The sequence below is a fragment of the Ammodytes marinus genome (assembly GCF_949987685.1).
Source record: "Ammodytes marinus genome assembly, chromosome: 9".
NCBI classification, from domain to species: domain Eukaryota; kingdom Metazoa; phylum Chordata; class Actinopteri; order Uranoscopiformes; family Ammodytidae; genus Ammodytes; species Ammodytes marinus.
Genome location: NC_137213.1, coordinates 23,436,802 through 23,458,731, shown reverse-complemented (window position 1 = coordinate 23,458,731; position 21,930 = coordinate 23,436,802). Strand labels below are relative to the sequence as shown.

Here is a 21,930-nt window from a genome sequence, read left to right as displayed (position 1 = left end):
AACGTAAAGGTTCCAGTTGTAGTGAAAGGGCATAATCTTAAACTGGGGAATTGCATCAGTTGTTATTTTCTGTGTCTCTGTATCACTCCTCAATAAACGTCTTCCTCATAATGTCTCACTTTGTCAACAGTCTTTATTTTTTAAGATACTGAGTCTTGGGGACGGTATATACAGTATGTATCTGCACTACAGTGCCACAACATAATATGTTGTTTACAAATATAGCTTATTTACATTTGCTATGGCTCAGTTGCTTACTTATTGATTTATACATTGGTTGCGTTCCGAATCGCATACTCTTTCTTTTTTCTATTCTACATACTACATCCGACGATAAAAAGAATCTAGTTAGGATGCAGTAGACATCCTATTGGGACATACTTTTCTCTCTTATTTCATCATAACATTGCGCCTTGATCTTGCCTCTTGCTTTTATATCCGTCGCATCCCCGTTTGTTTTCATAACATGGACCTATAGGCTTCGTCGATGTTACGTCACTTCACGTGCGCACTGGATTGTGGGTCAGAATCGCCCAAATAGGATGCACTTTTCAACACTAACAATCTTGGCCGCATGAAGTAGACCATCCGGGTATTCTAACCATCCTAAATCTGGCCACAAGAATCGGGACATCCTAAATCTTTTTTCTACATACTATATAGTAGAAAGTATGCGATTCGGAACGCAACCATTGTCTTCCATGACCACCAGACAAATGACCATAGTCATTTTACAGTAAATTCTGTGATAGCCAATACTATACCAATACTAATCAGACTCACGTGCTTGTCAAACCATGTTCAATAGCTTACTTCTTATTCAAGATTGCAAACTTGAGTTGAAGTCCAAATCATTTTAACAAGACTATATACACTATTGCATTTTCGTAGGTAGGATTTTCTTTTAGCCAGAAGATGGCACCAAAAAATCCTTTTCAGCACTGAGCGGCACATCCTTTTAATATACTATCTATGTACCACATCCATAATAAACCCACAACTGCAGTTTCCTTAACATAAAACTGAGGTGCAGAAGTTTAACTCAAATAGAAAATGCACACATGGATTAACAAATAATTTTTTATCTTAAAACATTACATTTGAAATATGTTTGCTTACCTGATTGCCTGTGGATATGGTCTTTTTTTCTCAGTGTCACTCAACTATAGTGTATTGGCTATTGTTTGGTATAATTTGGTATTGGGTATTTGTTGAAAGGTATCAATCAAGTAACAGTTATAAAAAGTAGGGGAGCCCAGGGGCAATTGTAACACTTTTTGGTTTTAGTGTCATTACTCAAAAACCTCTTGAACTATTTAGATAATTTGTTTTAATCAGGCAATTTGTATCTGTACTCTCCTTGTGAACATTGATAATTTTCTTTTACAGGCAATGTTAGATTCACAATATCGATCTAGAAATTGCAAGTCAAACGTTACAATTGCCCCCTGGTGCGCGAGCAATTGTAACAGTGTGTGGGGGCAATTGTAACAACAGATCTCATAGCTTCATATAAAAATTAAGGACCACAATAATCTTCCTATTAATGCAGGGAAATATAGGGGAAACTATTTAATATCAATTGGAAAATTTATTTCATATCAAAACAATTAATATTAGACATCGACAAAGTGTGTATAAAGAATTAACGTTACTGGAAATGCTTATTTCATTATATTCATAATTCATGATTAAAAAAACAACAAACAGTTAAAAACAAACCAAATTCAAACCATAACTTCAAAAACTAACAATCAGATAGCTTTCCTGTCACAATATGATTTTTTTGTATTTTAATGTATAGCATTGTTATAGGGTCGGGGGCAATTGTAACACTGTGTTACAATTGCCCCCGACCATAACAACTTGACACAAACTACCCTGATGGCTAGAAACAATGGAGCTAATGTTTAACAAATATGTCATATCTTACACAACAGTAATGTCATCAAAACAAAACAGAATTAATTTAATTGAAATTAAATATTAAGACTTTATGAGAAAAATACTGTAGATTTTATTTTTTACTTTCGTACCTCAGAAACGTGTTTTTTCTGAAAAAATATTTTAAAAAGGGAATGTCAATTTTCCCTTTGGAATGCAGAGACATCATCAAAATACATGTCCAAAATAAATTTTGTGTAGCCTATCTACTTTATTCCTTATTGGTGCAATTTGATTTGTTACAATTACCCCGTTACAATTGCCCCCGGTCTCCCCTATCAAATGAGTGACACAAAATCAGTCGCATAATTTGTTAGGGTTTGTGATCAACTTTAACACATCTTTCACACCAAAATGTTGGAAAATGGTGGGGTGTATTACATGTTCTAATGTGTCCGTTATGATTATGCTCACATGACAGCAGCAAAAGTGCTTCTCTGGTATGTGGTACCTTGTCCTTATCAAGATGGTTTCAAATCATCTTTTAGTCTGGAGAATGTGGAGGGCTCCATCTAGTGACCTCCACCTAGACATGCATTTACTGTGTGACTCGGCCTATTAATTCGTTGTTATAGGCCCTATTGTAATATATGTTATTCATATATTATTCACATTTGATGTTTGCGTAGTAGGCTATTATTTGCCACTGCAACACTCCAATTAACCTGAGACTGAGAGGATAAATAAAGTATATATCTATCTGCCTATCGTCAACAAACATTTACGTTAGCACAAGTAGGACAAGGAAATTAGGTATAGCCTGCCTAGTAGGCTAGTAGTAGATTATGTGGTATCCATGCATAGGCCACATGTCTAAGCCTTTACGATTCTATGGTCTAAGCCACATGTGTCAAACTCAAGGCCCGACACGTTTTGATCTGGCCCGCGAATCAATTCGGCCGATTTGAATCAATTCTGAAAAAAAAATAAATAAATAAAAATGCATTCTTCATGGATATATGGACATATCCACACGTCGCATACGCTCCCAACTGTTAGGAAATGTACGTGGCTTACAGCTAGGAATGTCTGCTGAACGTTCTACAGCTCAGGATTTTAAGCCATAAATTGATTAACTTGCATCTAAGAAGAGCTGTCAGTTTTCTGAGGGCCGTAAATAGGCCAATATATGTGGCTAAATAGCATGCTAATATTGATGATTGATTGTGTCAAAAAATATCCCCCAAATTTTCCTACTCCCATGGCCAGCAGCATCCTTTACCAAGACATTTCCTGGGGGGTACAGATATCCCTTGTGATCCGTGATAATGTAGGTTACAAATGTAGGCTGAATGATAAAGCATATTACTGAAAAACAAAGCTAGAGATTTGGAGTTGACATAGGCCTATGTACGTTATTTTGCCATTATTTTACTGGTCCGGCCCACTTTAGATCAGAGAGGCTGTATGTGGCCCTCGAACCAAAATGAGTTTGACACCCCTGGTCTAAGCCTATAGACTGTCACTGTAGGCGTGCAGAATCCTATGGTAGGCAGATTCCTGTTTTGAAGTTCCTGAAAAGTAAATCCCAAAATTACTTCCACAACCTGTTGCAATTATGGTTGATAGTGATACTTGTTTGTAACAAACTGATGCAACAAACGCCTTTATTTACAAATGATTAGGCTCAATCAAGGTGTAGGCATATTACTCATCAACTTCCTGTAAGAGAATGTAGGGACAGTGGGCTAGCCTATTACTCGTCGTTTTAGTTTTGAAATGGTATTTAAATAAAACATTTCTTTTAAAAAGTGGACTGATTCGTGTTTTTCGTAATTTTTTTGAAAGGGAATTATCTCCTTTACACGTTAGAAATACCTATTGACGCGAAGCACCACCCACCTAGGGCGACCTCAGGCTATGAAACGAGCGCTCCCAGACACACACACACACACACACACACACACACACACACACACACACACACACACACACGCTCAGTTTGAACTGCGCAACAGCCCCTCTGCCCTCTCATTGGACAGCTGCTCAACACTGACAGTCGGTGGCAGGTTGAGTAGTTCTGGTGACACACGGCAGCTAGCATCACACTTCAGGCGTGAAACAGCGAACGAGGGCAAAGTTAACTGGAAACAGCAGGTGTATTTATGTTCTACGTAGCAAGAGAGAAAAGGATACTACGCTTTTTCTGAGCACGGCGAGAATGTCTGTGCCGGGAGGAGAGGGATGAAGATGATACCACTGTTATGGCGAGTTGTGTCAGTGTGGCTATGTGTAGCTGTAGTCTGTTGGTAAGTTGACTAAATTTGACCTATTTGAACCGAATGTTTTTATCATTAGTATGTCATTGACACCCATGGACTAGGAAACGGTATGACAATCGTTGCCTAACGTTCAACACTATTTCAGCAAATCACATTAGCTAGCTAAGTTAGCTAGCGTCAACATTAGGCTGTGATGTGGCACCTGGCGGACTTCTGACTTGTCAGTGTTACGACTTAACTCGTGCTGCTGCTGACTATAATTACTAAGATAGCTTAACATAGCAATCTAATAAACAAGCTAACCCCAATTTAAGAACTACCTCACACACATACACCTCATGCCATTGAACTAACTAGTGAGTTGGCAGGGTGACAGAATTGCAAACTTAATCAACCGCCAATGTATGAATTGTCCTTTTTAAGCACATGTTGAAAAACATAGTGTAAGCTTTCATGAAAGACTCTCGACCACAACAACTACAGAATCTCTGGTACACACAGATTAACCTGCTGAGTGCTGAGTCTACAAACCACCATGTTTCATTCCCACGATCAGTGCTGTTGTCACAAAGCTGCTGTTGTAAACCGACGTTACATGGATTTGACCCATCCGCTCTGGACAGGATTACGCGCCCCACACACATCCTGCGTCTACCTCTGGAGCGCGTCGCATTACCTTACTGCTGCCTCTCTCGGACTTTTCTCGGACACACATGCAACGTCTCAGCAGCTGCTGCTGCAGCGCTGCTTCTAAAAGCCCTATCTTTCTACATAGAGTTTTCATAGATAATTCCCATTAAAAATGAAGTTCTTTCATGTCATCTATGATGCATATGATTTATATTGAGTCTGGACAGTAATCCGTGCGCCCCATTGCCATTTTTTTTCTTTTTTTTTTGCCATATTTTCGCTTGTTGGAAGTTTTATTTTGAAGGGGACACACCAGGAAATGGTGAAACTACAGCGAAAGCTGCCAGTATGAAGTCAATATGACTCTCAACAGAGTATTTCAAAAATCACAGAGGGGGGTGTGGTCGGGGAAGAAGAAGGCCGTAGACACAGATAGAGCAACGGAAAACTGTTGCGCTCATCATGATCTTTTTTATTTCTTCACTATATTGGATCTCTATATGTGTCATTTATCCAAAAATGAAATGCCAGAACTAATTGAAAATTAGGTTTTAAATCCCTCGGATTTTGATTGCACAATTAAATCGTGAAATAAAGGGATTATTCGCGTATACGACTGAGGGATGTTTTATTTTGAAATAAACACACCGGGTAAACGTGTAACTAGAGTGAATGCTGCTGGTATGACTGTCAACAGAGTATTTCTCTATCAGTTAAAGCACAGAGACGCGAGAGAGACGCGCTGCTCTCAGAAAAAAATAGGCGAGCCTCCTGAGGTGAAGGGGAGCGGCGCTGCAGACGTGCCTCCGACGCGCCTCAGCAGTGCGTCTGAGGTTGGATGTGTGCTCGCTCTACGTTGATTTCACAGTCTGTGACCAAAAGTCAGACGCAGACGCGAGGTAGACGCGCAGTAGAGGTAGGATGTGTGTGGGGCGCGTTATAGGTCTTTCTCGTCACTCCTCCTCTTGACAGCTAGATGTTGTGGTGAGGCCCATGTAAAGTCTGTCAGGACACGGTGAAGCCAGCAGCAGAAAGAGATTATAGCCTGTACAAGCCAATAGTCATGTTGTTGGAGGAGAGAGTATCACAACACAACACAAAACAACACACACTGACTGATGTAGTACTACTTCAAATAGGCCTACAGAGGGATGGATATGATGTAATGTAATATGGTATTAAGATCTGTGTTGGTGATGTTGACCTGGCCTACTTTCACCAGCATAGCTTTGGCTCTCATTTTAGTGAGTGAAGCTGTGAGCGATGGTATTTTTGACCCCTTTTCTTGTTATTCTTTTTCTGTTTTCTATTTCTATTGGGCATTCCAGTAAAAATTAAAAGTCCTTGTTCAGTATGTGGAGTTTTTCGTCAGTAAATAGATGTAATATTTTGTTTTTATTTCTCCTTTCTTTTTCTTTTCCTTTTCTCTTTACAACACTAGACATGTCACATCATGTAAAGCACTGGTGTGTCATTTGTAACATGATTAGCAGCTGTCAGTTCCAGGGTACTGGTATGGTGCAGGTCTGGCTAAACCTGGATGACGTACTACTGTGAAACTCGATGGAGGAACTGAGCCGTCATTAAGTTTATTAATCATTTTCTTGCTCTGACATGTTTTTATTTCTGCTGTGAAAATGTCTGTCTGATGATATTGAAGGCTATCTGAGGGACCTCACAAAGATAGGATTTAAGTGTAGCTCTTCAATTGGGTTGGCAAACATAGATTTACTTTAGAACACATCCATTGGTCCACCTTTTTTCCCAACAATCTTTTCAATATACTATCTGGTTATATACGACACTTGTAGGGTTGTTTTTATGGCAGTATTGGATTTTTATTTGCAAAATGAAATGTTTTTTTGACAGTATTTTGCCCACGATAAAAAATATTTCCATAGCACAAGTGATTTTTGTACGTTCAATAAGCTGGTGCCTCATTATCAATATGTTTTTGGAGGGCACACCCTTATAACTGTGTCACAATATCAGTGAATATTTTCTCCACTTGTAATAAGAAACCTTTAGAGCATGACATCATTACAAACAACTTATTGTCACATACTCATCTTATCACATTAATTAGGTTCCTAATTTTTATCAATGATGCAACATGCCATGATATGGAAGACGTTGGAAGATTCACGTGTGTGTGTGTGGGGGGGCCTGTACCTCAAGGACAATCTTGGTGAGATTGGACACATGCACTTGATCTTTGCACTTTTTGGAGACGTGTTTATTTCATTTGTTGCATAGTGGCACATCTCACTTCTATATGCCCAACATGCTCTGTAAATGCTCTGTTTCTAGGTATTGCATGGCAACACTACATCCTATTCTTGCCTATTATTGAAATACATTTTTGCAGTTTTTCTTGAATATCCAAAGATGAAATGAATAACTAGGCTAATCCCACCCACAGGGAGGATACATCTAAGACCTCTTGCATTCCCCACCATTTCCTGTGTAAAGTCTAGTCTACTGCTTTAACTCTTCGCGTGTAACCGCCGGGTCAGTTAATTATTTAGCAAGTCATGTCTTAACACTGCTCTTGCTCCTTTGGGAGTTACATTATGGCTGCTGGCTTTCAATTAGAAAACAAATGCTCTGTTGTTTACATGGGTGTTTGTGACTAGTCTAGCCTCTGAAGTCAGACCAACAAAGCAGTTGTGCCAGCCCAGTGGCTAAGTAAAGAACTTGACCTGGAAAACTGAATAAAATCCAGATAATGGCTCGGATTGTTGGCAAGTTGCAGTAGCTGTAGGAGTGTGGCCTCTTAGAGTGGAGGGAGCGGGGGGGCTTTTTCTGCTACAGGAACGTGCCATTGTTATTGCAATTATTTAAAGCCTTGTAACTGCTAAGTATAGTGGTTGACAGTATCTGTCTCACCCTGACCTGTCCTAAGGCACAGTGTCACCCAACCGAACTGTGGTGTTTGAAACAAAAGAACAGGGTTTTAATATACTCTATCTATACACAGACATTCCAATTAGAAATAAACTACATAAGCAAAATAACTGAGAATGATTAACTCGGATATTTTATTATTATTATTTTCTTCTGCAGGTGACAGATACTGTAGGCTTCAGGCAAAAGATGACAGACAAATAAGACGGTTTCTTTTCAAAACATTGAAATATATTTTGTGAGTAGGAGAACAGAGTAAGAATTTCATTGTACAGTGCAATCGCCTGTTTTACTGCACATACTATATAACAATAAATATCTTGAATCTTGGTTAATAAATACATTTTGCTAATATTTTTCAAGGTCCTACAGTGGGGTTGTTGGCAACTTGTTTGAGGTGTGTCACTTTGCTTTGACAACATTGCATAGTCAGGCATACAGATAAGATTAAATGTCCACGTTGGAGTACATACCACCAGGATTTGTCATACACAGCTTCCTGTGTGTATATGACTCACTACAGCCATATAAAAGTTTAGTATGCTTGATTGAGGCATTTGTATTAATACCTTTTATACGTATTGCTTCTTTCTCAGATACAGGACATTTTTCCTTAAAGCTATAATGCGTAACTTATGTTGCCCCATGAGGATTTCTGAGTAATTACAACAACACTGTCAGCGCATCTACTTTAGGTAAGCTTTCTGTGATCGCACTTGGTTTTTATACATTGCACTGTACGTCCAGGTTATTTCTGAGCAGTAGAATCAACAACTCAAAGATTTCTTGGGCACTTCTTGGGATTTTTCTGAGCTCCTGCGCCAGTGTCGGTTATGCAACACCAGTTTGTAAACGCTGCAAAACTGAGAAATACAGAGAGTTTTGTGGCGCTGATAGGCTTAATCAACTTTGTGTGAACTCGTTTGGCGATCTGGCTTGAATGTAACCGACATTCATTTATATGAAAAAGCTATGCACTATAGCTTTAATGCATGATGAAGTGACCCATATTCAGGACTGGACTCAGTGGTATTATATGACACTGATTGTCTTTCCCTTTGTCTCCTAGGTACCCTAGTTGCTATGTTGGTTGTACGGAGCCGCACCAAGAGGCCCAGAGGCCCGTGTCCTCACAGGACGTCGGTACGGAGGAAGAATCAGAGGAAAAGATTCATCATCACAAGGTAGTGTCAGCAGTATTATACTACAGTACTGTAAGGTTTCTCAGGAAGCTGTGTTCAATCACTCATGTGACCATGTACTTCATTATCATTTTTTAGATAAACCACACAGGAAACCTGCTGACATGCTAGGCACATATCTGATTATCAGCTGTTGCACAACACAACAGTATAACGATTTGTGACTGAACTGTCCCATCTCATTGGTGTGTGTGTGTGTGTGTGTTTCTCCAGGATGAGGACATCTTGGTGCCACCTGCTCAGTCCCTATCAGAAACTGTGCAGTTGACAGAGGATGATCTGCAAATGGAGGAGCCGACAACACAAGAGGTGGACAAAAGAACTACATTCAGAGATACTTATTTATGTCAATTAAAAGTAAGATTTGAAACATGCCCAAAAACAAGCTTCTACTAAGTACTTCTGGATTATTTAAAGGGACATGTGCTTAATGCATTAAAGCTTTCATTTCAAAACACAAGTTTAAACTTATATTTCTAAAGGTTTTACCATTTTGTTTCCTCCAGAGAAGCACACCAGTTTCAGACCTAGATACGTGGCCATGTGCATCTCACCGTCCAGTTCTTTTTATTGATCGTTCCTGGAACCATTTGAAGCTTTTAAGTGTTTCGGTTGATCAATCCATCTTCTGACTAATGGGCAAACCGTTCTGACATTTCCCCTCCACAGCTCACCTTTGAATGGAAGGAGACCACTGTAGCGGAAGTGTCTGAGGTCGACAAAGCAGTTTCACAACCCGAGCCAGAGCCTGAGAGAAGCTCGCAAAATCACCATACTGAAACCTCCATCACTCCAAACCAGGACCCAGCCTCCCCACAGCCTTCCTCTGACCCTGTCTCTGGTCTTACTGCTGAGCCTAAAGAGGACCGTAGCAACCTTAACCATCAAATCAACATCCCGAATAGGCAAGATATTATAACCTCCAGCTAAACATGTTTTTCACAAGAGTTATTCAGTTCAGTTATTGGTAAGAATTGCAGAACGTTGGGCTATACATTGCTTATGGTAACAGCACCATAAGGGAGCTAGTTCCTTTTTAAAATCACAATTATTTCTTTGTTGTTTACCTGCAAATGAAAGGACTGCAGAAATGTAACGTGAGTTGTTGTTTTATTCTCAGTCTTTCAGAGGATGCCTCTGACGTAGGTGAGGTCATTGATTCTGGCCTTCCTCCAGCTGACTGTGAAGAAGAGGACAATCCATATGACAATGATAGGTGGGTACGGTTCATCTTGAGCTAAAAATATCAAAAGAACAATTATATTGCATTTTCTCCTGGACAAGTCGGTTTTAGAATGTTGGTTGTGAGCATGACCACCTCAAACTGTGGCTATAGGTCAAATAAAGAGGTGGAGTCAGTGATTCTGGAGAATGCTTGTTGTCACTCTTTGTCAAAGTCAGTGAATATCTCCTCCCGATCAGCTAAAGAAATCTGCTGTTAATAGACAGCCTAGGCTCTGTAAACTGGTATGTAAACAAAGGGGTCCCACCGTAGGATGGCAGTTTAACTAGCCTCTTTTTTCAGCGCAGGTAGAGGATTCACTGATTCTGACAGAGAAGTGCCTTTTTTATTGTTCCCACAGCAGTCCTCCAATGGTTCTGGAGAACATTTCCAATGCTCACACTGCAGGTACTATAACCCACACCGACTCTCCTCTATCGAGTCCCCCGGCCGCTCACGGTACACCTCATCTGGAGGGCAACACATCACACATGGTACAAGAGCAAGTAAGGAACTCAGAACACTTGTGAACTATTTTTCCTTTCTCCGCCAAAGGATGTGTCCCAGCTCTCATTTTTCCTCATTATCTTTGCCAGGACCTGAGCTCCCCTGTTGCCACAGACACAGATTCCAGTGTGAGCAGCAAAGACCCAGAGGACATCCCCACTTTTGATGAGTGGAAGCGGAAGGTGATGGAGGTGGAGAAAGAAAAGAGTGAGTTTATCCTGCTTGCAAAGATGTTAAAGCTAAAGGGAGGACCTTTAAGTGAATGTATGTTACATTAAAGCCCCTTGCATAACGAGTTGACACAAAGTTGATTAAATCTATCAGCTCCACAATACTCTCTGTATTTCTCATTATGGCAGCGTTTAAAAACTGGTGTCGCCTACCGACACTGGTGCAGGAGCTCCAAGCACCCAAGAGATGTTTCAGTTGTTGATTCTACTGCTAAAATAAAACCTGGATGTACAGCAGAAGGTATACCATCCATAAACGATCACCGAAGGCTTAACTCGTGTAGATGCACGGACAGTGTTGTTGTAATTCCTCAGAATTCCTCATGGGGGCAACAGAAGTTACGCACGATAGCTTCAAGCTTGGCGATCCAGAACGCAATTACGTTGAAGTGTGGAAACCAAGAAGTGAATTTTAAAACTCCTTCTACTTCTTTGTAATATTCTTCCCTTCAATAGCTCAGTCTACTCATACCTCTAGCAATGGAGCTTCTCATACGGTGAAGAAGGTCCAGAAAAACTTCAACAACTACGCCTCAGTGGAGTGTGGAGCCAAGATCCTTGGCGCTAACCAAGAGGCAAAGGTATCGTATATATGTCATAATAGTAAATCTGCTCTGTTGGACATCGGCATTATGACAAATACAATTTTCTTGCTTTATTGATTTGTGAGTTTGTTCCACACAGAGCACTTCGGCCATATTGGAGGAGAACAGGGACGTGTACATGCTGAACCCCTGTAGTAATAAAATCTGGTATGTAGTATGCATGCATCTCCTGCTTGTTAGCCACAGATGCAACCTGTGATGCACAATGTCTTTTTTTTTTAAATCTCATCTTTGTTTCTCTTCTTGGCTGAAGGTTCATCATTGAGCTGTGTGAGCCCATCCAGGTCAAGCAGTTGGACATTGCTAACTTTGAGCTCTTCTCTTCCACTCCCAAAGACTTGCTCGTCTCCATCAGCGATAGGTATTTACTGACCATACGGGTTTTCATTACAACGTGGGAATTTATTTTTTTACAGTAAAGCTGGGGATTAAAAACTATGCTGATATTATTGATTATTTTTTTTCTATATGGATAACTAACATTTTATTGTAAAAACTGAGTGTTATTAAATAAACAATTGAATATATCACTGAGCTGACTGTGTTGTGTCAATCTACTCCCCTAGATATCCCACAAACAAGTGGCTGAAGCTGGGAACCTTTCACGCCCGGGATGAACGCACAATTCAGAGCTTCCCATTAGATGAGCATCTTTATGCTAAATATGTAAAGGTGAGAATGACTTATATCAAATCACCACTGTAATTGGTCTTAATTCTTTGCTAAAGTATTGCAGAGGAATCCATGTGATCCCTTAATGACGGTAAACATTAACATTTACCTGTGTGGTTGTGTCTCTACACTTTCCGTCTGAATCTCTTTGAATCCAAGTTTTGTCTTTTTCTCTTTGCCTCTAACTTTTCCTGTCAGTCGAAAGGTTGTTAGTCTGTAGAATAAGATTGTATTACGTAGCTGTTTTAATGTTGCCCACATTATACATTATTCTGGATAAGAGCACCAGCAGATTTCTGAAATGTCAAATGTTACTAGTCTGTTCTAATTTGAACTCTTTATTCCAGATTTGAATGCATGTGTACATCTCTTTAATCTGTTTCTCTTTTTTTCCTCCTCTCCTGCCTCAGATGTTCACCAAGTACATAAAGGTTAGCCTGCTTTCCTTGTAGAGGTCTGTGGTGGAGTGAGCTGAATAGTAAACTTGGAGGGGAATGTATTTTGGGGCCTTCTTCTGTCTTAAAGTTGGGGTGGAGGATTTGGGGAGAAAATGGCAGTTGGGATAGAGATTCGAATCCAAATACCTCAACCGCTCCACTTGTTCTCTTTGGTCCCTCCCCTATGGTCCCTCTACACCAACAAAGTTGTGCCAAAGTGAATGGACAGTCCCAACAGCAAATAAGAACAGAGAATCGGAGCCTTGCTCTGATTGGTCAAAGTGTACAGCTCATGTTAATTTTGACCATCACATATAATTTTGAAATCACATACCCCAGCTTTAAGTGGTGTGATCAACTCTAAGCAGAATTTGATCCAAGTTGCTATGCTAGCTGCTAATCCATTATAACTGCAACAAAGAACTATTTGAACATATTCATATCAAACGTAATGAACATGTGTTAACTCATGCAATTATACATACCAGTTGCCATTCAAATAATCAAGCACAGCGTGCCAAACAATCAAACTGAACTGAGATTTGAACTAAAGTCTTTCAAGGTTTTATTTTAACCCATTGTATTGATTTCGCAACAAAACAAATTCATGGCTTTGCTTTCTGGCAATAACAAAACTACTGCTCAGTGTTGATGTGGGTGAGCTGCTATACAGCACTCATTTCCATTTGTATATCTGAATCGGAAATTTCGCATTCTTTTAGGTGGAGTTGGTGTCTCACTTTGGCTCTGAACATTTCTGTCCCCTCAGTCTCATAAGGTATGTAAAAATGAGGCAATGTCAGATTGTAATATCGTAAGATGTTATAAAAGGAAGTGAACTGAAAATGTAGCTATTGCTATGAGTGTTTCGGGTTATTACCGTTGTACTTTTTTATGGTTTTGTATTGAATTTTAAATTGAAATTTTTATTAACACTATCAATGGTAGCTTGTTGCATTCTGCATGAGCTGTAGATGTCCGGTGACATTATGTAACATTTGGCATGTGGTCATGGTCAGCTCACCCTGACCCCTAACCATACTATCAAGCCTTTGGTGGGAACAAGAATAAACAAATGCATATGTTAGCAGCTGTTCTTTCCACTCATGCAAAATGCAAAGATAAATCTTTCTGGCGCCAACACACAAGAGGTATCAGAAATAGTTTTTACCAACACACATCACAACATGCTATAACTGTTGACAATACATGTGATAGTTATTAAGGAAGTAGCAAGAGAGATAGATGCTACCTGTTATTTCAGGTGCCCCATCAAATAAATCAAAACTCAGTTTGGTGCTTGTGTTAAGGCTGTAGTGCGTAACCTTTTCATATAAATGAGTGTCGGCTACATAACACACATACATTGACGCAAAGTTGATTAAGCCTATCAGCTCCACACAACTCTCTGTATTTCTCAGAATGGCAGCGTTTACAAACTGGTGTCTCCCCCCCCCCCCCCCCCCCCCCCCCGAACACTGTTGACTAAGCACCTTATTCATTTTTCTGTTGTTGATTCTACTGCTAAGAAAAATATGTGGACGACGTACAGCAGAAGGTATAAAACCCATGCTCGATCACAGAAGGCTCACCTCATGTAGATGAACAGACACTGTTGTTGTAATTACTCAGAATTCCCCCTGGGGGCAACAGAAGTTACGCGCTATAGCTTTTAAACCTCACGTTGTGGAAATGGACCATCTGTTACCTGTCTATTCCACTATAGGTTGTAGTTTGGAACACTTTTAAAATGCGAGATGAGACACGAGTTGTCACTGTTACATGAAGCTTGTTATTAAATGATCCCCACCCAGGGTGTTTGGCACGAGCATGGTGGAAGAGTACGAGGAGACTGAGCCATCTGAAAGTACAGACGATCGGGATGATGACTTAGGTAAGAGCTTTTTATCTACCTGTAATCATTTGAAGCATAACAACATAATTCTGTACGGAGCAGCCTATCTGGTACAGTTTGTAGGTTTGAATTACCTGCGCAGATAGTATAATACATTGAAAACCCCTGCTCCCTACAGATGATCATCTTGGATATGCACCTGGGGAAGACAAGTTACCCAATAATTTGATTGGATCAGCAAAGGGTAAGTATATGAAACACCTAACTCTACTGTATACATTTGAATACAATGATCCTCGATGACTGTATTAACCTGTTACACTGGTGTTTACACTTTCTCTTCAGATGTCATTCTGAACATGGTAAATAACCTCGCTGTCAATGTTCTCGGAGGAGGAGAGCAAGGTATGATGACCAACACAATCCGCTTGAGGTTTCCCATGTAGCTTTAACGTTCAGTTGAGTCTGAACAAGCTCTGTTTGTTTAAGGAGATACACAGTCTGTTTTAGTTCCCCTGCTTTTCAGTTGTTGACAATATGTTGGTGAGGACTGTTATAGCTTAAATTAAATTGTGTATTCTCTCTCCGTTTTGCGTTTTGTAGGCAACCTTTCATCACAGGAAGTGAACGGGACTGAGCCTTCATCCCAACTTGAAGTCACCACTCCGGCTACCACTACGGACTTTACTTTAGTGTGAGTACATGTCAGAACATCTTCAATAGTCAGACATTGACCTTTAACACACCTTTTTGGAGTTGAGCAAAAGTCTTTATTTTTATTAGAAAGGGGGGCGGGTGTTAATTATGAACTAGTGTTATGCTTAAAATATGTAGAAGTCTATATGAAAACCTATGTGAAATCTTTTGAATGTGTTTAATAATAAGTATCTTGTACAAGTCTATGTGTGTGTACATTGGAATGAATGTGCAAGTTGGGGTTACCATTTCTATACTGTAAGTAATATGTACTGTATTGTCCTTCTTCCTCTGTAGTCCATCTCATGAAGAGGAAGAGATTTTAGCTGACCCTGATATCACTGCAACTGAAGCCCCAGAGACTCCTGACCCAGAGACGCCAACAGATGAAACAAGAGAACAAGAGCTCCCCCCAGTGGAGGAAAGAATAGTCATTCCTTTAGGGAAAGATGAGGAAGAGCACATTAGCTCTACCATCACCCTATTGGATAAGGAGGAGGAATCTGAAGAAGAAAAACAGAAAAGAGATCGGCACGGGCGACAAGAAGAACTCTTACACTACTGTTCGGTACTCTATTCATTTTCCTCTTGCTCTTGTGCAGCCTCCCTCCAGGAGTATCTCCAGCAGCAGTGTTCAGCCCTGCTATCCAAAAATAAGAAATGCCAATCTACGGAGAGAAAACAAATGATTCCTCCCATCCATGAACAGCTGCCCCTGTCCCCCTCTGTCTACCCTGAACCTCAGCAGCACCACAGTCAGGTTCACCAGCCCAGTGAAAAAGAACAAGCTCTTGAACGGGAGCCAGAGAGCGGTGCCAGCCTGTCAGAAACACCACCACCACCACTACCGCCTCAGGAGAACGCCGCAGAATCTCATAAAGAGCCCACGTCCCAACCTCTCCTGCTGGAGCCCAGTCAAACCGCAAACCTCCTTCCCAAACCCAGTGCCACCGTCGACTCATCCCCTGCCAAGCCAACTACTCCTATTGTGGAGACACCGCCACAGCTCTCTTCTTCCGAGGATCTAGAGAGGGAGCCGAGGCCAGAAAAGAGCCAGGACGTGCCTGCCTCGCAAGAGAAGCACACTGAGCCGCCTTCTTCTTCTTCAGCTTCTCCCACTCACTCCATCTACGTACAGCCCACTGTCTGTGCAACAGAGGAGAAGCCTAGCGTTGATGTTTCTCAACCACAAATAAATATACAGATGAAAACTCCAGATAAAACCGATCCATCTTCATCCCAAGTTCTCCATCCCAGTTCTACCCCTCATTCAGACCATCAACCGGACACACCGGCGGTCCCTGAAAGTGGCACCACCTCTGCTGAAGTAGCCCACAATGCTCATGACATAGTAGCAGAGCTTGAGCCATCTGTTGGTCAACAGGTCATCACAGAGGCAAAGATGGAGGATCTTGCAGAAGAGGGTAATGGTCAGCTGCCACGCCCATCTTCTCCATCTCCTTCCTCGCCCATCTCTCCATCTCTCTCAGACATCTACGCAGAGCCTCCCAACGGCACGGAGCAGAACGGGAACCAAGTCCACGGCACCAACCAAAAGGAGTCTGTGTTCATGAGACTCAACAACCGCATCAAGGCCCTGGAGATGAACATGTCACTGAGCGGACGCTACCTGGAACAGCTAAGCCAGAGGTGAGGAGCGGGGACAAACACGTGTGCTACATCCTTCATGTATAAACTGATCAGAACTGATATTAAGATTTCTTCTGTATTTTTATTTTAAGGTATCGAAAGCAGATGGAGGAGATGCAGAAGGCTTTTAACATAACCATCATTAAACTCCAGGACACCTCTAGAACAGCAGAGGAGCAGGTGAGCAAACGCAAAGGGAGCTGCTGCTATTCCAGTCAATGCAAAGATGACTTATTTTTGTCCGACTTTGACATAATTGGCCCAAAATCATTTTGTCACATTTTCTCAAAATGTTACTAAAATCTTTTTCCCCCAAAAGCTTTCTGCTTTAGTTTTAAAGCTACACTCATCGTTATTTTTATATTAGCAGTCAGTCAGATTGTATGTGTCATGTGAAAAGGGTCATTTGGAGACAAACTCGTAACATTTTTACTCGACTCAGTAGTTCCCTATAAATCAACAATTTTTTTTTTGTGTATTTTAGCTGATTATTTTTTTTATTAGCTTTTTTTCAGTTTACTTGCTCTGCTTTTATAAAAGGAGAGTGTATATCGGACTTGAATACATTTGGTGGCCAGAAGCGTGACTCTAAATACATGCTCAGTTGCTCCATATCTGCAGGATGTTAAATACTAAATAGCCAACTGTTTGCCAACGCATACGCCTTATCAGCTTTAAAAACTGATAATAATGTTATGTTAATGATAACGTCAATGTTGTGATTCAAGCCCCACCCCCTAGTTACTGCTTTGAACATTTAACCCTTCATACATTTCGAATACAGACTGATACAGTGATTTTTTTTAATTTTTGTGCACATATTCCAATGTAACTGTTACGGTTTTTGTCTTGAGCTGGTTGCTATGTATCTGTGTGTGTTTTAGTTTAGCCATTTGTCAACGGGAAGCGTAAGATTGAGGGATAAATGGAAAAAAATATATGCACATCAAGTTAATCTGTACTATTCCACTTTGTCATTCGATAAATTAACCTTGGGGGTAAAACATCTTTTAAATAGTCAGGTTACCTTGCAACGACGTGAATGTATGTGGTCGTATAATGAGTTGTCCCTTTTCTCCCCATAGGACCAGCGTCAGACTGAGTCCATCCAGTTGCTGCAGGGCCAGCTGGAGAATATGACTCAGCTGGTTCTCAACCTGTCTGTCAGAGTCAGCCAGCTGCAGGATGAGGTAAATACACAGAGCCCCGGGCACAAAGCCATCATCTGTAATCAGCTGTGCTTTCAGCCTCATTTCAAACTGAGTACATTTAGTCTTTTCCCAGGACCGAGTCATTAGGATGTACTGGCGCTCTTGCCCAACATGTCCTGCTGACACATTGTTTCAGAAGCATCTTTAAGGCTATTTAATGCACCAGTACATTACTGATTTAACTTCTGGAATATGTCTGAATTAATTACATAGGTATCACATTCAGTTACACTCTTATTTTCTTCACTGTGTTTTCCTGTCTCTCATTTCGTCACAGCAGACATCACAGATGCTTTGCTAATGATATAATCAATGGTCTGTTTCCTAGGTGGCAGACAGGCAGAACTACCTGCTGCTGTCTCTGCTGTTGTGTCTGTGTATGGGCCTGATGTGTGCCAACCACTGGCGCTTCTCCACCTCTCCTGCCACCACAGAGCCAGAGTCACCTGTACCCAAGAACTACACCTACTGCTGCCCTGAAAGGTAAGACAGATGTAAAAATATATAAACTGACAAATACTGTTCTACGTATTATTATATGTAGGCATGGGATGATATGAAAATGTCATGTCACAATCTTCCTGGCTAAAATAATTGCAATTCACAATTTTATCCCGATGGTCATCAAAAAATACTCTAAAAACTCTACAAATGGCTTTAAAACATCAAGGATCACTTGCATAAATAGTGCAAATACACATATTTTGATTGCACCAATGAAAGGGGACATTCCTTTGTGAAAAACAATACAGTGCGTTCCAAATTATTATGCAAATGAAAAAAAAAATAAATCAAAAGCTATTTCAATCAAAAACATCTTAACAGGCCAAGTTACATGTTAACATAGGACCCCCTCTTTGATATCACCTTCACAATTCTTGCATCCATTAAACTTGTGAGTTTTTGGAGAGTTTCTGCTTGAATATATTTGCAGGATGCCAGAATAGCCTCCCATAGCTGCTGTTTTGATGTGAACTGCCTCCCAACCTCATAGATGTTTTGCCTGAGGATGCTCCAAAGGTTCTCAATAGGGTTGAGGTCAGGGGAAGATGGGGGCCACACCATGAGGTTCTCTCCTTTTTATGCCCATAGCAGCCAATGACACAGAGGTATTCTTTGCAGCATGAGATGGTGCATTGTCATGCATGAAGATGATTTTACTACGGAAGGCACGGTTCTTCTTTTTGTACCACGGAAGAAAGTGGTCAGTCAGAAACTCTACATACTTTGCCTAGGTCATTTTCACACCGACAGGGACCCTAAAGGGGCCTACCAGCTCTCTCCCCATGATTCCAGCCCAAAACATGACTCCGCCACCTCCTTGCTGACGTCGCAGCCTTGTTGGGACATTGTGGCCATTCACCAACCATCCACTACTCCATCCATCCGACCATCCAGGGTTGCACGGCACCCATCAGTGAACAAGACAGTTTGAAAATTAGTCTTCATGTATTTCTGAGCCCAGTGCAACCGTTTCTGCTTGTGAGCATTGTTTAAGGGTGGCCGAATAATAGGTTTATGCACAGCTGCAAACCTCTGGAGGATCCTATACCTTGAGGTTCGCGGGACTCCAGAGGCACCAGCGGCTTCAACAGCATTTTAGCAGCTGCTCTCCTCCGATGAATTTGTCTGGGAGAAACCTTCCTCATTATGCCTTTCTCTGCACAAACCCGTCTGTGCTCTGAATCAGCCACAAATCTCTTCACAGTACGATGATCACGCTTAAGTTTCTGTGAAATATCTAATGTTGTCATACCTTATCCAAGGTATTGCACTATTTGACGCTTTTCGGCAGCAGAGAGATCCTTTTTCCGTCCCATATTGCTTGAAACATCTGGCCTTCTTAATAACGTGGAACGTCCTTCTTAAGTAGTTTTCCTTTGATAGGGCTCACATGGCAAACTAATTGTCACAGGTGTATGAGATTAATTTCAATGATCCAAGGCGTCCTGAGACACAATATCATACATGAGTTTAATCGAAAAACAAAAATGAAAAGTTTATGACACTTCAATCCAATTTGCATAATAATTTGGAACACGGTGTATATAATATACAGTAAACAGTCTTAAAAGCCTTAAGCCCTGGTGACAGGTCTAGGATTTTGGAATGACTGGGAAGATGCTGCTCCCTCTTGTTGCAACTCAAAATAAATCAGGAACTTGATATAGGACTTGAATGTTAGCAAGGTTTTGTAAGAATGGCTTTTTTCATGTTACCCATGTAATACACTATCATGATAATGCAAATACCATCTCTAACCAGATTCAGTAGAGTAAGATGTGTCTTTACGTAGATTCAGTACATAAAGGCAAAGAAAAAGCTTTGATGGAAAGGGGAGATGTGAATAAAATCAGAGTGATATCTCCAAATGGGCTATTACAGCTTATGGGCAGAGGTTACTGCGCCTTGAAAGGCTCCTACTCATTAAGCCAATTTATTGGTACAATTATTCATCAAGAGCATCGCAGGAATCTTTAAAGTGATGACACTGCTGTGACTCACGTCTTCATAAAGGTGCTGCATGCGGTCTTTTCCCTCAACCATTACCGTTTCCCTTAATAGGCAGTTCTCTTCTGGAGATGAGACGGGCTTGAAGAGGAGCGCGTCCTATCCACTCATCCAATCTGAGTCATTCCAGTTAGCCAGCACTGAAGGTACACTTAATACAATAAGCTGTTTCAAGCTTTTTCTCATATCTTCAACGATAGCTAATAAATCCAGAATTAAACCATTGATACCTTGGTCGAAATTAACCTCTTTCTTTGGCTCACAGACCCAGAAAGGCTGCTCGCAGAGGAGACACAGAGTCTTTGTCCTGCTAACAGAAAGGTGTGTAAAGACATTTATTGCAGTACAGAATATATGGGAAAAATTTATTTTTTCAAATATAAGTTGTTACTGATTATCAGTTGTTTTTTCTCCCCATCATTTCCCCACACAGAAGCGGCGCCGCAAGATGACACCCATGGAGAAAGTAGAGACTCTGAAAGCCGGTTTTCACGCTGCTCCAGACCTGTGTAATGGTATTGTTGTATCATGTAATGGTCTACCTGTCACCACAAACCCTGGAGCACTTACAAAAAGGTTACTGCAACCTTTGTTTAGAGACTCGCCGTCAGAGATGAGCTCTGAGGGATCTTCACACTCTGACGACCCCTCCTTCTGTGGCATCACCACAGTGTGCAACAGGATCTGTGACGGCCTCCCTCCTCCCAAAACCCGGGCGGAGAAAAGGGCTTTAAGACGCAGGCGTCCCAAACCCAGTTGTGCTGTGGTGGACTTGCTTCAGGTCCCTAAGAGGGACAGGGGGGAACAATTGCCCATCTCTACCATAGAGGACATCATGAACAGGAAAAAAGAGCAAAGCTCTGGGACTTATGGGGTAAATGTTGCCCTCTCACGTCCGGTTTGACGTTGGACATCTGGGCTCCTTCTCACTGACAACTCTTTCCAAAAGAGCATGGATGTTAATTTATGTAGCCACAGGCAGCTTGTAGATAGGAGACAATCTCTTCACGCTTACTTTAGTTTTTCTTCATTTTCTCTGTACAGTTCTTGTCAGACGTTTATAATTGTTATATTTTGAATCAATGAAATGTCTTCCCAGCTTTCCATTAAAGCTATTCTCTTCTGTTTGAAAACATTGACTGTGACTATTGACCCTACCAATTTAACAAAATGAGTCAGTTGATATTTATTGTCTACGTTCATATATTCATATTTGGGAACAAATTCCTGTTTTTAAAATGCCTACCATCTTCTTCACTGCCTATACCTTTTTATTTTATAAATAGTCAGCTATTACTTCGAAGTAAACCTGCAGCTGCAACGTTGACTCAAATTGTCAAGGACAAGCATAGGACTTTTCATTTTTCAGTTGATTAAAATAAAAGCACAAACACGGTTACTGGGTGTAAAGCTCACAAGACATCCCAAA

The 21,930-nt window shown here is 40.9% G+C and overlaps 1 protein-coding gene across 2 annotated transcripts; it reads left to right on the top strand.

The window, feature by feature from the left end:
• Positions 1–3,931: 3,931 nt before the first annotated feature.
• LOC307255205 (SUN domain-containing ossification factor) lies at positions 3,932–21,628 on the top strand. 2 transcript variants are annotated; one of them, XM_080033848.1, is made up of 24 exons: positions 3,932–4,193; positions 8,773–8,887; positions 9,119–9,214; positions 9,575–9,810; positions 10,026–10,121; positions 10,489–10,633; positions 10,724–10,841; positions 11,321–11,445; positions 11,549–11,616; positions 11,723–11,830; positions 12,036–12,141; positions 12,552–12,572; positions 13,301–13,356; positions 14,393–14,472; positions 14,612–14,677; positions 14,779–14,838; positions 15,037–15,127; positions 15,427–16,779; positions 16,872–16,959; positions 17,865–17,969; positions 18,319–18,473; positions 20,556–20,647; positions 20,767–20,822; positions 20,935–21,628. In XM_080033848.1, exons 1-24 carry the CDS (start codon positions 4,129–4,131, stop codon positions 21,403–21,405), a joined length of 3,972 nt encoding a protein of 1,323 aa, XP_079889974.1. In that variant the 5' UTR covers positions 3,932–4,128; the 3' UTR covers positions 21,406–21,628. The 2 variants fall into 2 exon arrangements, with proteins under 2 accessions (XP_079889974.1, XP_079889975.1); XM_080033849.1 differs by lacking the exon at positions 12,552–12,572.
• Positions 21,629–21,930: the final 302 nt, after the last annotated feature.